Consider the following 17210-nt stretch of genomic DNA (forward strand, 5'->3'; position numbering starts at 1 on the left):
GCACAGAACTGTTGGGTCAGGCCACACCTGTGACTCCTGAATGAGTTTTCCTGTCCCATGAGCCATTCTGTGAGTTGCTTTATGATTTAAGTCCATTTGAGTCATGCTCTTCTTCCCTTGTGATTGAAATCTTCATAAGAAGATTTTTAAGTAAAATTATAAGAAAGAAATGAAAGCACATGAGTGTGTGGAAAAATACCTACACATGGATTCCACAGAGTTACGGATATGAATTACAGACTACAGATATAAAGATCTGCTCCACTGGAATAAATCTTCTTCACACATAATGTTCCAGAGTGATTCTCAGGAGGAAATAGACAAGATTTCAGCACAGGTAGAGTTATGAGGGGAAAAAGCCACATATCCCCCCACACTTCCACAGCTTGCAACAACACTGCAAAACATGATGACTAATTTCTCAGTGCAGAAAATTCCACAGAAAATCTTCAGGACATAAAGGTGGGACTGGAAGCACATCACCAATGAATGGGGAGGGAAGTGGGGAAACAGGGTCTGGAAAGAGGCTGGCTTTACCTTACTAACTCCCAGCAGGCTGTAAGCTCTGCCTAATGGTCCCATATCAGGAGTTTCTTGCCGTCCCTGCCACTGAAAACATAAATCAGGATTATTATTCTACATGGAAATTATTCTATGTGGACTCACAGACAAGAACTAAAGGACCATGTGGAATGCAGTGAGCCAGTCACCAGGCTAAAGGTTAATGATGCAGTCATTAGTCTATAGCTAGGACTGGCTAGATTACATGAAGTAACAAACAGCCCCAAATCCTCATGGGTACAACACAAAGTCCATTATAGATGTTGGCAAGTTTCCAGGATGGACCAGCTTTCCTCTATAACTTGGCCCCACGCCCTTGCCATTTAATCATCAAGGCAAAGGAAAAGAGAGATCTGGAGAGTCAAGCCCTAGACATAAAAATTTCTACCCACAAGCTAAGCAAGTGAGGTGGCCCATCACCCTTCAAAATTGTGTGAAGCCCTCCTGGGTTCAAAACAGATGAGGACTGGATGGTGGAGGAGGCTACCACGAAGCGAACTGACTGCAGAACCGCAGGACATCCTTAGCGAAAAGGAACAACTCGAAAGAATGAAACTAAAACACTTTCTAATACCACACACAAACATAAACTCAAAATGGATTAAAGATCTAAATCCAGACCAGAAACCATAAAACTCCTAGAGGAAAACATAGGCAAAACACTCTCTGACATAAATCACAGCAAGATCCTCTATGACCCACCTCCCAGAGTAATGGGAATAAAAGCAAAAATAAACAAATGGGACCTAATTAAACAAAAGCTTTTGCACAATGAAGGAAACTATAAGCAAGGTGAAAAGACAGCCTTCAGAATTGGAGAAAATAGCAAATGAAGCAACTGACAAAGAATTAATCTCAAATATACAAGAAGCTCATGCAGCTCAATACCAGAAAAATAAACGACCCAATCAAAAAATGGGCCAAAGAACTAAAGAGACATTTCTCCAAAGAAGACATACAGCTGGCTAATAAACACATGAAAAGATACACAATGTCACTCGTTATCAGAGAAATGCAAATCAAAACCACTATGAGGTACCATCTCACACCAGTCAGAATGACTGCTATCTAAAAGTCTACAAACAATAAATTCTGGAGAGGATGCGGAGAAAAGGGAACCCTCTTACACTGTTGGTGGGAATGCAAACTAGTACAGCCACTATGGAGAACAGTGTGCAGATTCCGTAAAAAACTGGAAATAGAACTGCCATATGACCCAGCAATCCCACTGTTGGGCATACACACCGAGGAAACCAGAATTGAAAGAGACACGTGTACCCCAATGTTCATTGAAGCACTGTTCACAATAGCTAGGACATGGAAGCAACCTAGACGTCCATCGGCAGATGAATGGATAAGAAAGCTGTGGTACATATACCCAATGGAATAATACTCAACTATTAAAAAGAATGCATTTGAGTCAGTTCTAAGGTGGATGAAACTGGAGTGAAGTATATACAGTGAAGTAAGTCAGAAAAAAAAAAAACACCAATACAGTATATTAAAGCATATATATGGAATTTGGAAACATGGTAATGATGACCCTAAATGTGAGACAGCAAAAGAAACAAAGATATAAAGAACAGACTTTTAGACTCTGTGGGAGAAGGCAACGGTGGAATGAGTTGAGAGAATAGCATTGAAACATGTGTATTACCATATGTGAAATAGATGACCAGTCCAAGTTCAATGCATGAAACAGGCATTCAAAGCTGGTGCATTGGGACAACCCAAAGGGATGGAATGGGGAGGGAGGTGGGAGGGGGGTTTGGGACAGTGGGATACATGTAAACCTGTGGCTGATTCATGTCAATGTGTGGCAAAAACCACTAAAGTAATTAGCCTTCAATTAAAATAAATAAATTAATTTTTTAAAAAGAAGAAATATTCTCAAAAAAATATAGAACATCCAAATGATGGAATACTATGCAACCCCTGAAAAACTGTAAAATTATTTAATAATATCAAAATTTTACAAAATATTTAAGATGAAATGTGGATTATAAAAATGTTTTATATTTAAAAATATTCTCATTTAAAAATTTGCCTGGCGACAGTGTTCATGTGTGTCTTTCTGAGTGATAGGATTATAGAAATTTTATGTGATTTTCAGATCAGATCAGATCAGTCGCTCAGTCGTGTCCGACTCTTTGCGACCCCATGAATCACAGCACACCAGGTCTCCCTGTCCATCACCAACTCCCAGAGTTTACTCAGACTCACGTCCATCGAGTCAATGATGCCATCCAGCCATCTCATCCTCTGTCGTCCCCTTCTCCTCTTTTATATCTCTAATAAAAACAAATTGTTTTGTATGCAGAAAAAAAAAAAAAGGAAAAACTCTGGAAAATCAGTTAAACACCCATTCATCTTGGGAAGTGACTACCACTTAATTATTAGGCCCTAAGCTTAACAACCAGCTCAACCCTACTTCCAAAAGCATCTCTTGAAAAAGCATACAGCCTGAGGATAAACACTGAATAAAAGAGATGATTTAAAGGGAAGAAAGGAAGACGGGGGAGAAAAAAACAAAAGAGGAGAGGGGGGAAAAAAGTGAGGGGGAGTTAGGGGATAGAAGAGAAGAGAAGGGAAAGTAATAGAAGAGAAGAGAGAAAAGAGTGGGGAAAAAAGAAAAGGAAAGGAAATAAGACCAAAAGGAGGGGAAAAGAAAGGAGACAAAAGTGGGAAAGTGCTATGGGGTTTCAGTAACAGAAGAAACAAAATCATTAGGGAATAGAAAGCAGTTTTTCAAATTAGCCTTTAATTAGGTACACACATTATTTTTATAAATGTAAAATCTGTCACATCACTGTTTTGCATCAATTTTCTAGGAGAATGTCCTTAAGCCGAAATTAGGGATTAAATTAAGCAGAGGGGCCTTACTTTTTTTAACAGCAATCCAGGCATTGAAGTGCATTTTAAAATATAAATATTTCTAAAATAAATGGCAGTGATTCAACCAGCTAACATCAGGAGCACATGAAATTTATTTTGTAGTCACTAGAAGAATGAACACAACCAAGCGACTGAGCACACACACACACACACACAAGAATGAATAGGGTGAGACACCTGCAGAGATTCTGTCTAGTCAAATCACGTAATATCCTTAAAGATCCCCGCTTGAATCAAAGTGCCTTGAACATAAGAAACCATTTCTTTCAGGTCACCACAGTTGCCTTAAGTAGAACTCCCTGTGCTATTATACAGCATGTTCCCAAGGAAGTCCAAAGGGACATGTGGCTGATTTATTTTGCTGTATAGTAGAAAATAACACTACATTGTAAAGCAACTATGCTCCAATGAAAACTAATTTTTTTTAATGACCTTATACATAAAGTACATTAAAATACCAAAAAAAAAAGAAAGAAAGAAAAGAAACCATCCCTAGTGCCAATGATATCGAGGTGAGTATGGGCATGAGAAAGGCACTGGCTGCCCACCCTCAATCTTCATCTGTCCTTTCTCTTCCTACTTGTGATCTGCACCAGCTGCTGTGTTTACTCACCACTCACTTACTCTTTATCCCCACAAAATCTGGTTTTCCTCCCCATCGATACTATCCTGCAGCCTCAAGCATCACTCAGATAAGATCAGATCAGATCAGTCGCTCAGTCGTGTCCGACTCTTTGCGACCCCATGAATCACAGCACGCCAGGCCTCCCTGTCCCTCACCAACTCCCAGAGTTCACTCAGACTCATGTCCATCGAGTCAGTGATGCCATCCAGCCATCTCATCCTCTGTCGTCCCCTTCTCCTCTTGCCCCCAATCCCTCCCAGCATTAGGGTCTTTTCCAATGAGTCAACTCTTCGCATGAGGTGGCCAAAGTACTGGAGTTTCAGCTTTAGCATCATTCCTTCCAAAGAAATCCCAGGGCTGATCTCCTTTAGAATGGACTGGTTGGATCTCCTTGTGACTCCCTGAAAGTCACAATTGAGTGACTTTCAAGTTTTTTGGATCTGTGAGACTGTATTTTATCAAATTTGGGAAACATTTGGCCATTATCTCATTAAATATTTTTCTCTCCCTCTCACCTCCACTTCCATTTCCATGCTTCCTACCTACAAAAGCAGCCCTGAGCTCCAGCTTCCGATGACCCCCCAGTGTTGCTGTATCTCTCTGCTTGAGGTTTCTCTCCCTAATGCTGTGTCTAGAATAGTGTCCCCAGACAGAAAGCTGCTTGCTCTCCTTGTGTGTTTCCCTTCTCTCAAGGATCACAGCCTTGTGTCTATTATCCAAAGCCTGAAATATATTCTAACTAGTTTTACAGTCATGTACAGCAGATGAAAGTGAAGTGGAAGTGAAAGTCTCTCACTTGTGTCCGACTCTTTGCAACTTCATGGACTATACAGTCCATGGAATTCTCCAGGCCAGAATACTGCAGTGGGAGCTATTCCCTTCCCCAGGGGATCTTCCCAACCCAGGGACTGAACCCAGGTCTCCCACATTGCAGGCAGATTCTTTACCGACTGAACCACCAGGGAAACCCAGCAGGTGGGTAAGTCTAAAACATCACTCTCCTGTGGCCAAAACCAGAAGTCTGTCTGTTCACATTTAAGAGCAATGCACTAAAAATTGAAGTGGACAGTTTGTGTAAGTGGGATGTCATGAGGCTTCCAAATGTCCAAATCCATGGGTCTTTAGTTCCAAAAAAAAAGTATCTTCCAATCTTCTTTCTGGAAAGAATAGAATTTGAATTACCAGGATACTGGAGCTGGGGGCAAAAAAAAAAAAAAGAATTTTGTAGGGGGTTGGGAGAGATTGACCTCTCTTTAAGAGTAAACAATGTTCCAACTTGGAAATCTTGTATTCTCCATCCCCTCCTCCTCTGTGCTGGACAGTTCAGGTCAGTTCAGTCGCTCAGTTGTGTCCAACTCTTTGCGACCCCATGGACCACAGCACACAAGGCCTCACTGTCCATCACCAACTCCCGGAGTTTACTCAAACTCATGTCCACTGAGTCAGTGATGCCATCCAACCATCTCATCCTCTTTCATCCCCTTCTCCTCCTGCTTTCAATCTTTCCCAGCATCAGGGTCTTTTCAAATGAGTCAGTTCTTCACATCAGGTGGCCAAAGTATTGCAGTTTCAGCTTCAACATCAGTCCTTCCAATGAACACTCAGGACTGATCTCCTTTAGGATGGACTGGTTGGATCTCCTGGCAGTCCAAGGGACTCTCAAGAGTCTTCTCTAACACAACAGTTCAAAAGCATCAATTCTTGGGCGCTCAGCTTTCTTTATAATCCAACTCTCACATCCATACATGACTACTGGAAAAACCATAGCCTTGACTAGACAGATCTCTGTTGGCAAAGTAAAGTCTCTGCTTTTCAATATGCTGCCTAGATTGGTCATAACTTTCCTTCCAAGGAGTAAGTTTCTTTTAATTTCATGGCTACAGTCACCATGTTCAGTGATTTTGGAGACCCCCCAAAAATAAAGTCAGCCACTGTTTCCACTGTTTCCCCATCTATTTGCCATGAAGTGATGGAACCGGATGCCATGATCCTAGTTTTCTGAATGTTGAGCTTTAAGCCAACGTTTTCACTCTCCTCTTTCACTTTCATCAAAAGGCTCTTTAGTTCCTCTTCACTTTCTGCCATAAGGGTGGTGTCATCTGCATATCTGAGGTTATTGATATTTCTCCCAGCAATCTTGATTCCAGCTTGTGCTTCATCCAGCCCAGCGTTTCTCATGATGTACTCTGCATATAAGTTAAATAAGCAGGGTGACAATATACAGGCTTGACATACTCCTTTTCCTATTTGGAAACTAATAGGTTCCATCAAGCACCTAATTAATACCTCACTAATTCAGTATGTCCATCAATTATGTCTCTGCTTCCTGGAGGAAGGAGTGGTAAGTAGATGTCTGATTGGGTCTGCCAGCAGTACTGTCCTGGGCTCTAGCTACTCTTTATAGAGATTTCAAACAACCCCTCCAGACTCTTGTCCATTTCCTGATACCTGTGTGTGTGTGTGTGTGTGTGTGTGCATGTGCGCATGCACAAGCGCGCATGCACAAGCGCGCTTAGTCACTCAGTCGTGTCTGACTCATTGCCATCCCATGAACTATAGCCTGCTGGGCTCCTCTGTCGATAGGATTCTCCAGGCAAGAATACTGGAATGGGTTGCCGTGCCCTCCTCCAGGGAATCTTCCTAACCCAGGGATCAAACCCAAGTCCCCCACGTGGCAGGCAGATTCTTTATCATCTGAGCCACGAGGGAAGCCCAAGAATACTGGAGTGGGTAGCCTATCCCTTCTCCAAGGATCTTCCTGACCCAGGAAATGAACTGGGGTTCCCTGCATTGCAGGCGGATTCTTTACAAGCTAGGGAAGCTAGCTTCCCTTGAGTTACTAGGGAAGCTCCTTCCTGGTACCTAAATTTATCTAAATCCAAAGCTCTCCTAGGGTCCAGTGGGGCAAACTGTCCTGTTTTTTATCTAAATGTCCCTTTGCAGGAACTTCATTTTTATGTTCCTATTCCCCATGAATTCATCCACGTTCCCCATATACTTTCCATCTTGACATGGTGTGCTTGTGTTACAAAAATCTCCCCACTTAATCAAGAAGGGTGCTTATGCCTCTGTTTTTTGTCCTCCTTTTATTATTTATTTTTTGTCCTCCTCCTTGACACAGGAGGTCCCTTCCTCTGTTTGGTTAAGAGTCCATTCTTAACTATATTAAGCTTCACAGTCATATTTCTAACCGTTTTTCTCTGGTTTTGCTATTTTCAGGTTCTTCGTTCACTAGTTTCTTATTCCTCATTCCATCTTCTTGGATTCGTTTTATGGCTTGCCAGAGCATTTCATTTTTCAGAGAGTGCACAGGGTGATAAACTTTCTAAATTGTGTATAACATATATGTCTTTATTTTGTTTCTATTCCAAATAGTGTTGTACAGGGTATAGGATGCTAGGTTTAAAATCACCTGCCAGATAACTTTAACAGCACTGTTTCTGACTTCTTTTTCCACTGATGTGGCAGATCAGATGTTCACAGAAACCTCTTCAAGTTAGCACAACGGAAATTGCTGGGTGAAACATCTGGATGAGTGGAGGAAAAGTAAAGGGATTCCTCGGAGGCAGAAATGAGAAGAACGTGGCTTTCCCCACCCTTTTCTTCCTTCTCTCCCTGAGTCTGTCCTGGAATCTCAGAGTCGCCTTGGGTTGGGCCAAGGTTAAAAAAGAAACTGATAACCCACAAAGGACCACACCCATCTCCTGTCCCCAAGAAAATAATCCCTTTTTGCTTTGTGAATCACTCTTAAGACTTCATCTTGAGAGCCACAGAGCCACCACGGGGACAGAGACAAAGAGAGAGAGGGAAAAGTGAGGGAAAAGGCCCTAGCAGTTCTCCCAAGCAATTCTTTCCTTAGTCACTCTGATACCTGCCCTGCCGGACTCTCAAGTTTAGAATTTCTCTGGGAACTCCACTGAAAAGTATAGTGGACTCTTTTTATCAGTTTTCTCTAAACTGATTTTGTATCATGTTTATTCTGCTCTGATTTCTCTACCCATCCAATGCAACCCACGCTTTATCCTTGAAGAATTCTTCAAAACTGCTGGTTGTTTTATGGCACCTTATTGCGTTTTGCAGCAACATTTTAGATGTTGGGTTTTTTTTTCCTGATATCTTTTCTCTTGTTTTGATGTACCATAGCAATACAATATTTTCTGAAGAAGAGAAAAATGTACCTATGCTAAAATGGAAAGATGACCATGACGCATGCATTCATTTATAAATCCATTTGTCCGTTCAATAAACTTTAAGAGGATTTGCTGTGTATTAGACATCGTTCAAAGCTTTGGGAAACAGAAGCAACAAAACAAAGTGCCTCTTTTCAGGAGCTGATATCCTAGACTGTCAATAGGTTTTTTTAAAATGCAAGTTGAAGAACAATATTAATGACACAATAACACCTGTGTGTGCAAATGGGTATATCTATACCTGTGTGTGTGTGCCTTCTTTCAGATGGAATCTTCAGGGGATGCAATTAGAGAAGGAACATGTGAGAAGGTTTCTTTTACCTGTTTTTATTTTAATTTATATTAAAATAAAATATTTTATTTTATTGTCCATTTGTACAATTGATTCAGGCTTAGTTCTAGATACTTTGGACAAACCAGTGAACAAAGCAGACAAACACTCTGCCTCCTTGGAGATCATATTCTAGCAAGAAAAGTCAGACACTAAACAATAAATAAACAGAATGTGTTTATTTTATGTAATAACATATTACCTTACATATGTTAGCAGGTGAGAAGGTCTAGGGGGAAAAAAATGGAACAGACAAAGGAAAATTGCCAGTAAGACACATGGAGTAAGCAGCACTGGGTTGTAACTTTAAATAGGGTGGGAAGGACAGACTTCATTCAGGAAGTAGCATTTCAGCAAAATATTCAAGTGGAGTGGGAAAAGGGAAAGGAGAAGGATGCTCAACATCACCAATTATTAGAGAAATGTAGATCAAAAGTACAATGAGGTGTCACCTCACGCTGGTTAGAATGGCCATCAAAAAATCTACAAATAATAAACACTGGAGAGGGTAGATAGAAAAGAGAACTCTCCTACACTGTTAGTGGGAATGTATTGATAAATTGGTGTAGCCACTATGGATAACAGTATGGAAGTTCTTTAAAAAAACTAGAAATTAAATTGCCACATGATCCAGCAGTCCTGCTCCAGATAAATCCAGAAAAAATTAAAACTCTAATTCAAAAAGATATATGCAGCCCAATGTTCATACCAGCACTGTTTATAATAGCCAAGACATGGAAGCAACCTGAATGTCCATCAACAGATGAACAAATAAAAAAAAATGTGGTGTATATATATATATATATATATAAACACATACACATAATGGAATATTAACCATAAAAAGGAATGAAATAATGCCATTCACAGCAACATGGATGGATCTAGAGATGATCACACTAAGCAAAGTTAGTCAGACAGGAAAGCCAAATATTTTATGATATCACTTACATGTAGAATCTAAAATGATACAATGACCTTATTTATAAAACAGAAACAGACTCATGGACACTGAAAACAAACTGATGGTTACCAAAGAGGGAGGCAGGAAGATAAATATTTAAAGATGACAGACATCTAATCCTCAAAAAAAAATTCAAAGTTAGTCTTTGAGATGATAGAAAATTCAAAGAAATCTAAGTGAAATGATCTGGTCAAAGCAGTGAACACTGCAGAGAAATGATCCTATTTCATTTTCTTGCACTGAAACTAGCAAACAGCACGGCCAAGAACAGCCAACACGGGACATTGACTGTGTGTGAGATGCAATTCACAGCAGCTCGCACACTAGAATCCTCACATCAACCCTATCAGGCAGGTACCATTATTATCCCCACTTTACAGACGAGAAAACTGATGCACAGAGGGGCTAAGTTGCCGGAAGTCCCCCAGGGAGCAACGGATGTGTTCCAGCCCCAGCAGTCCAACTCAAAGCCCACTCCTCACTCCTGTGCTACCTGCCTCTTCCTCTCTGTCACCACATTTGTTCAGATGAGCAGACCAACAACCCAGCTTATTTCCCGAGGCAGAAACAGAGGCCCAGAAAGTCTTAAGGATTGCTCAGTGTCCCAGAGCTAGTCTTCAGCCCACAGTTCTCTTTCTACATTTCGAGACTAATTCAGCAGGCTCGCTCACTACCGTAAACCTCTGAGACACCACTGCCAGCCAACTGCTGAGAAGGGGCACTGGCGTGAAGAGGAGGCTGTTATTAGGGGACCATAGTGCTGCAGATGAAGAATTAAAGCTGTTGATGCAATGAAGCATTGAAAGGAAGAGGTGCATTCTGCGGAGGAGGGGGGGCGGCAGGCAGACACAATGAAGGAGGAAGTAACAGCCCGTACAACCACCTGAAGGTTCAGGAAAGGGGCATGAGAAGCCTGGGAAGAGGGAGGTTGGACAGGGAGATCCTGGGGGGCTGGGTGAGGGGGAGATGAGAAGGCAGACAGGGAACAGAAAAATCACGTTACTTATCATAGCATGCATTTTCAGCACCAGCCCAGAAGTTAGAGAAAACCACGCCTCACGAACCCAGGAAGCACAGTTTGGGATTGCAAAGCCTTCATCTGAGCAACATTTACAAGATCTACGACCCTGTGTGGCACTTAATAGGCACTCAGTAAAGGTTTGTCTCAATAAAAGAGACAAAAGAGGAAGATCTGAGGATTGCTTTCATAAAGAGAAAGACACCTAAGGGAGTAGGTGCTCAATAAATATTATTTTTTATCTGTGTACCATGAGCAGCCCGGAGAGTCGTAAAAGATTATCTGATATATTTCCAAAGAGCACTTCGCCTCTGATTTCAATTTTCAAAAATTCTCTGGGAGGCTGTGGAATTTCTCACTGGGGACTTTTAAGAACACCTTCTTACAAGAGCCCCTTGGAGGGGTGGCTAAGATGATGTAAAACGGATAGATGAAGGAGGGAGGCTGGGCCAGATGACCCTGCAGACCTTTTCCCTCTTTGGTCCTCATTTCCATGTCATCCTCTCAGAAGTGGAAGTTTCCACTCTGTTTGTTTTGTACGGCACACACACGAACGGGACAGGCCAGCAGACACTGTCATCCCACCAAATGAAGATGGCTGAGTGATTTGGAAACCTTCCAGAAGCGCCTGGTTGAATTGTAGGCCATTTATTTCATGGAGAAATAAACCACAGAGAGCTTCTTTCAAACATGCTCATGGAAAGCAGGACAAAATGCTGAGATTATCTGCTCAGAATTTGCTTTAAAAGAGCCCAGGCAGCACTCATTTATTTTTGAGAAAATATATGATTAACCATAGCTAACTATGAATTCAGATGCTGTGCATTAGACCAGCTCCTCAAAGTTTGAGAGCATTTAATATTATATATCGCTGCCATTTGGGCTAAATTGTTTTTTTAATGTACACAATATTACAAATTTAATTTGAGCTGTTTGAATCAGTCTGTAAAAAAGATTTGATTATACCTGAGTGTTCTGGCCCCGGCTTTTCCGTATCTCAGTAATCTTGGCGGTAATTGGCTGATTAGGCGTCTCACACTCCATCTTTGCCTCAGTTTCCATGGTAATGGTACAGGAGCTATTATAGATGAGAACTTCATCTCTTTCCACTTTAGGGCTGAAACGAGAGGGGAGGTTAAATGGGGTGTCATCAATCTTAATGAAATGCAATTATTTTTACTCTTATTAATCATTGCAAGCCATTAGCTTGTGGCAACTACAGGCCACCATTTGTCAAATTTTGCAAATTTCTGTAATTTTGTTTCCATTCTTTTATTGTTTATTTGTTTTCCCTTTATCTGCGCACCCTGCAATGAAAATGCACATGGTAAATATCTTTCACTGAGGCCTTTCTCTTTTCCAGATCTATCAGGAACATTTAGCAAAAGCTTCTCCAAGCCCAACCGAATAAGCAATACACAGATAATACTTCCAGTTTCAAAAATGGAAGCAAATGTTGGGGAAAAAAATTTCTTTTTTTCTTTACCCCTTCTCTCTTCCTGTTCTTACACTCTGTTTGGGGAGTGAATTGCTAAATGCCCCCAGGGCAGATGGAGAAATTGGAAAACCCACACAACTGGCTAACTGGTCCCTAATTCCAACTGTGAAAAAATGAGCTCATTTAGGCTTTCAATTCCCTCTCCCCAGCTGATGGCAATGAGTCTCTGTTGCTAGCAGTGGAACATTAACTTAGTAAATTAATTAAACTTACTTAACAGCCCAGACTAAGGAGATTCGATATATGTGCCAGTTATACTACCAGCCACTTGCTTTAAAAGTCCTCTTGCTTTAAGGAGAGAAGCCAGAGTGGATTCAAAATGAAAAACAGCAGTGTAGCATTACAGAAAGTCTAAAAATATGTGGTCCAGAGGAAACGAGACCATGGAGTTTGCAGGGTATGGCCCCCAACAGGTGTGATATTTGCTTGAGAATAATCCTGGCTTTAGGCATTGTTGCAACTAGCTCCTAGATGATTAGTTATAATAATGCATGATGTTTTACATTTTTTAACAATTTCATATGTATGATCTCATTTCAGCCAGTAAAGTACGTAGAGGCATAAGAAAAGTGTAACCCAAAGAGACCTGAGGATTTGCATAAAGTCAAACATGAAAAGTATGTCAGCTCCAAGATGAGGCTGCAGGGCTCCCAACTCCTAGAGCAGTACCCCTAAGTTTTGAGATGGAGCATCACAGCCAAGATGGCTGATCCCATGGGAAGACCAGAATTGGTGATGAAGAGGGCAAAAGGTCACTGAGAAACTATCATGTCGAACCATATTTTTTTCAAATCAATGTCAAAAATGGTTTCCCCCACACTTTGTTAGAAGTAATGAGCAGGATAACTATTACACCTACTTAATCTCCTCGTCTTCAGGCTAGAATATTCTCAGCTCCATATCCATCCAAGACGTGACTCCCATACCCACTATCTTCTGGACCTACCGTACAGTGTCAATATTTTAACATCGTGCACCCCAGTTTGGCTGACCTTTGAGGCTGTGGTCTCCCGTTACCTAGGCTCTCCTCACCATGGCACTTAATACTGTATTTATTTTGTAGCCCCCCAAGCTTAAACTGGAGAAGGAAATGGCAACCCACTCCAGTACTCTTGCCTGGAGAATTCCATGGACAGAGGAGTCTGGCGGGCTATAGTCCAGGGGGTTGCAGTCAGACACAACTAAGTGACTAACTTTCACTTTCAAGCTTAAATTAAGATGACAGTGAACTTGAAGTCTCAGAGCCACGACAATTTTCTGAGGAGTATTAGCATGCAGAGTTGAGGCTGGGAAGCTGACCAACTAGATTCAAATCCCTAAACAGATATCTACCATCCATCTGACATTGTGAAAACATGACTCTCTAAGCTTTGGTTTATAAAGCATGTTTATAAAATGAAATTACTAGTCATAAAAAATGTGTTTTCAAGAGGTATTGGGGCATAAACCAACACAATATTGTAAAGCAATTACCCTCCAATTAAGTTGAATATATTTAAATAAAATAAGGTATTGGGGGATGGAGCAAAATGAAGCCAACAAACGGATCTGTACAGAATCTGGCACTTGGAAGTGGCTGATAAAGTCAGCCATTGTTAGTTTTGAGTGGTAGGGACGTTGGTGGTATTATTGTTGAAATGCCAATGTGGGAATTTACATTCATTGTAAATTGTTCTAGGTCATCTCACTGATGTGGACCCAATGCTCAGATACATTTGGAATCTGAGCCTGTAATGTAGCTACTGAGCCATCATCCAGTGGGTAGACAGAGCCACACCATTTGCTCCTGGAGTGTTGGCTGCACTCAAAGCTTCAGTAAAGAAAAGAAAACCAACTTAACTTCTAAATTAAAATATGATGTAATGTTTAGATACCTATGGAAATATGAGGAAGTAGAACGCAAAATTCACCTTCCAAGTGAAACACCTGACTTCAAAGCAACTCTATGTTTGTGCCAGGGCACTTCGGGCTTTGCAGGGAGACCCTTTCTTTTGCTACTAGAGGTGGGAGTACAGGAGTGGGTAGAATAGTTTAACAGAATAGTAGTTTCGCCACTACCATTGTAAATCTCTTCTAACGTCACCAGAGAGGAAACGAATTTGGTTTCCCACCCCATCCTATTCCTTGTGAATCGGTTCCCAGATTGTTACTTCTATTTCTGAAGTAATCACAAACCATCTGATTAATAATTCATTCTGGAATTTTGTCAGGGATAATACAAGCCTAGCTTTCTACATTTCCAGAATTCCCCTTGTTTTGCTTTTTAGGCAAGAGAAAGAATATTTGCTGTCACCTCTGCCTGTTCTGTGCCCTGCTCTCACATTCATTTCCCCCTGTGGATCTTCACTCGTATGAGCAGGGTTTTTGCACTCAGTATAGGATGATCTCGGATACCAAGGGAGAAGCAACCAACTTCCTTTACAACCTTTGTTGGTCATGAGCTTCTACCTCCTAATGAGCCTTCGTCTACCCTTTCTAGTTTCTTCAAAAGCAAATGTCAGAGTAAAAAAGGGGTAAGTTGCCCTGCCCTCCTTCCACCTGCCTGTAGCAATGCCCTCCAGTTCCCAGTGGATTGTTCCATTTCACAATGGAACAATTGTGAAATGTTCCATTGTGACTCCACTAGTGACTCCAGAAGCATGATATGTATCACTTGCCATCGGAAGGTCACTCCGGCTGACAGAGTCCTAGACCAACTAAACAAAGCCTGTTCCTTCAGCAAGTCCTCCAATAGCTGGTCCCCCAGCAGAAGGTCCTGCTGGTATCTGTCAATGTTGTAGCAAGGATTGCTGTGGCTTTCCAAACCATTCCAGGAGGAGACAGCTTGCTCCCCACAGTCTCAGACACATGTCAGAAGAAGCAGATGTCATGTTGGGGCCACTGATCTTCCTGGGAAAGACCAGTGATCATGGTGTGGAAGGGCCCACCTCCTCCCCACCTCTGTGAAGTCAGGCATAGGCCAGCCCACCATAGCACCCCTGACTCTGCCTCCCATCGTCCTGGGTCTCCAGGCTGCTTCCCACTCTGTGTGCCTGCATGTGCTTCCCAATAAAAGAATAAAGTGAAAAATATCATGTTCTTCTTGCTCTAAAAGAGTTAAAACCCCTTTCTGCTCCTTAGCCTTTTTCACAACTTTTAGCTCATTATTTCTTTTCTCTTTTCCTTTCTGATTATCTGACTAGAATACTTTTCATTAAAAAGCCATCACCAAGATGAGCAGAGACACCAGGATATCAACAATAGACTAACATTTGCAAAATTTCAAAGTTTCTTAATAATTACTATGCCATGTTTTCTTCCACAATCATCCTATGAATTAAGGAATGCAACTGGCTAGATTTAAATATAGACATATGCATATGTAGAGAAATACACAGCTAGATTATATAGTGGGCATGTGTATACACATGCACACAAATATTTATTTTGACAGAATGTGGAAAGAATATTTGGTCCACATGGTGGTAGAGAGTTCTAGAGCCTAAGTTTCCTGAGTCCTGACCTATTTCTCTTTCAGTTGGTCTGATCAGACCCAAAGGTAAGCAGGTAATCTCCTTGTACTCGCTCTCTAGGGGAGGCAATAAAAACACAGGCTGTCATTCTGTCTCCCTCACTTAGCCTGAAATTGCTTCTTCTGTCTCATCTCCTGGACCTGCACAGCCCAGCCAAGCCTCTTGCTGCTGATGCTGACAACATAGCATCATGCTAAGTACACCATTAGTCAGAAGCCTTGGGTTCTAGCCCCAATACCACCAAGGCTTGACAGTGTGATTTTAGAAAGATACTTAGTCTGTTCTTAGAATATAATCCAAACTCCTTACTATGGCCTTCAAGGTCTTCCTGCCTCCCCGAGCTCATCTTTAGCCACTTTATTTTCTTCCTACACTATTCCTGCCCTTCTGACCTCTAACAGTTCATGAAACTTGATGAGTCATTTGTACTTGCTGCACCCACTATCTGACTCTCCATAATGACACTTGTCTTTAGCTCAGCTTAAAAGACACCTTTTCTGAAAAGTCTCCTCTGAGCCAAGCCAGGGATCCCAACCCTGAGCATATATCTGGAAAAAAACTATAATTCTAAAAGATACACGTTCCCCAGTGTTCACTGAAGCACTATTTACAATAGCCAAGACATGGAAGCAAACTCAGTATCCATCAACAAATGAGTGGATAAAGAAGATGTGGTACATACATACAATGGGATGTTACTTAGCCATAAAAAATAATGAAATAATGCCATTTTCAACAACTTAGATGGACCTAGAAATTATCATACTAAATGAGGTAAGCCAAAAGACAAATATCATAATCATATTTCTTATATGTGGAATCTAAAAAAAAATGATATGAATGAACTTACTGACAAAACAGAAATAGACCTACAGACATAGAAAAAGAACTTACTGTTACTAAAGGGGAAAGAGGGGTAGAGAGAGAGAAATCAGGAGTTTAGGATTAACGTATAAACACAACTATATACAAAATAGATGACCAACAAGGACCTCCTGTATAGCACAGGGAACTTTACTCAATATCTTAAAATAATCTAAAAGAGAAAAGAATCTGAAAAGAATATATTACATATATATATATATATATATATATATATATATATATGAATCACTTGGCTGTATACCTGAAAGTAACACAGTATTGTGAATCAAATATACAATTTGATTACAAATTTTCAGTTGTAAAAATAATTTTTTAAAAATAGCCTTTACTGTTTTCTATCACTCTATAGCCCTTAGCACAACACATGACCAGCTTGTTTATTGTCTAGCCCCCTCCTGACCCTTACAAGTAGGCACTTTGCATCCTATTCATTATTGAATCACCAGCTTCTGATAACTAGAGCATAGTAAACATTTGATAAATACTGGATAGATGGATGGGTAGATGGACAAATCAGGCATATTTTTGCTGCAGATATGAATATCTGCCTTTGCCAAATGACATCAAATTTATAGTGGTAGTGGCTGGCTGAGGAGTAAACCATTTGATGAAATGGATCCCTTGTAAAGATCCTGGAAAATAGTTCCATGGGCTCACAATCTTAAGAGGAACAAGGTAAGCCATTTAGCACATGATTTTCCTAACTCCCCTTGTATAATTTATAATGTGTT

At 40.9% G+C, this 17210-nt stretch overlaps 1 protein-coding gene across 9 annotated transcripts in view; it reads right to left on the reverse strand.

Annotated features, from left to right (window-relative positions):
- PKHD1 (PKHD1 ciliary IPT domain containing fibrocystin/polyductin) overlaps positions 1-17210 on the reverse strand; it is a 443740-nt gene that overhangs the window by 345812 nt on the left and 80718 nt on the right. For all 9 annotated transcript variants that reach the window (XR_015152761.1, XM_086370763.1, XM_086370767.1 and 6 more), the window contains one exon: positions 11551-11701. Coding sequence is in view for 8 of the 9 variants with exons in the window: in XM_086370763.1 (XP_086226889.1) it covers positions 11551-11701 (151 nt within the window). In the remaining variant the exon portion in view is untranslated. The remainder of the gene's footprint in view (positions 1-11550; positions 11702-17210) is intronic.

The sequence above is a fragment of the Bos grunniens genome, chromosome 23 (assembly GCF_055505025.1).
Source record: "Bos grunniens cultivar Pamir isolate PY7600 chromosome 23, Bosgru_T2T1.0, whole genome shotgun sequence".
In the NCBI taxonomy this organism is placed as follows: domain Eukaryota; kingdom Metazoa; phylum Chordata; class Mammalia; order Artiodactyla; family Bovidae; genus Bos; species Bos grunniens.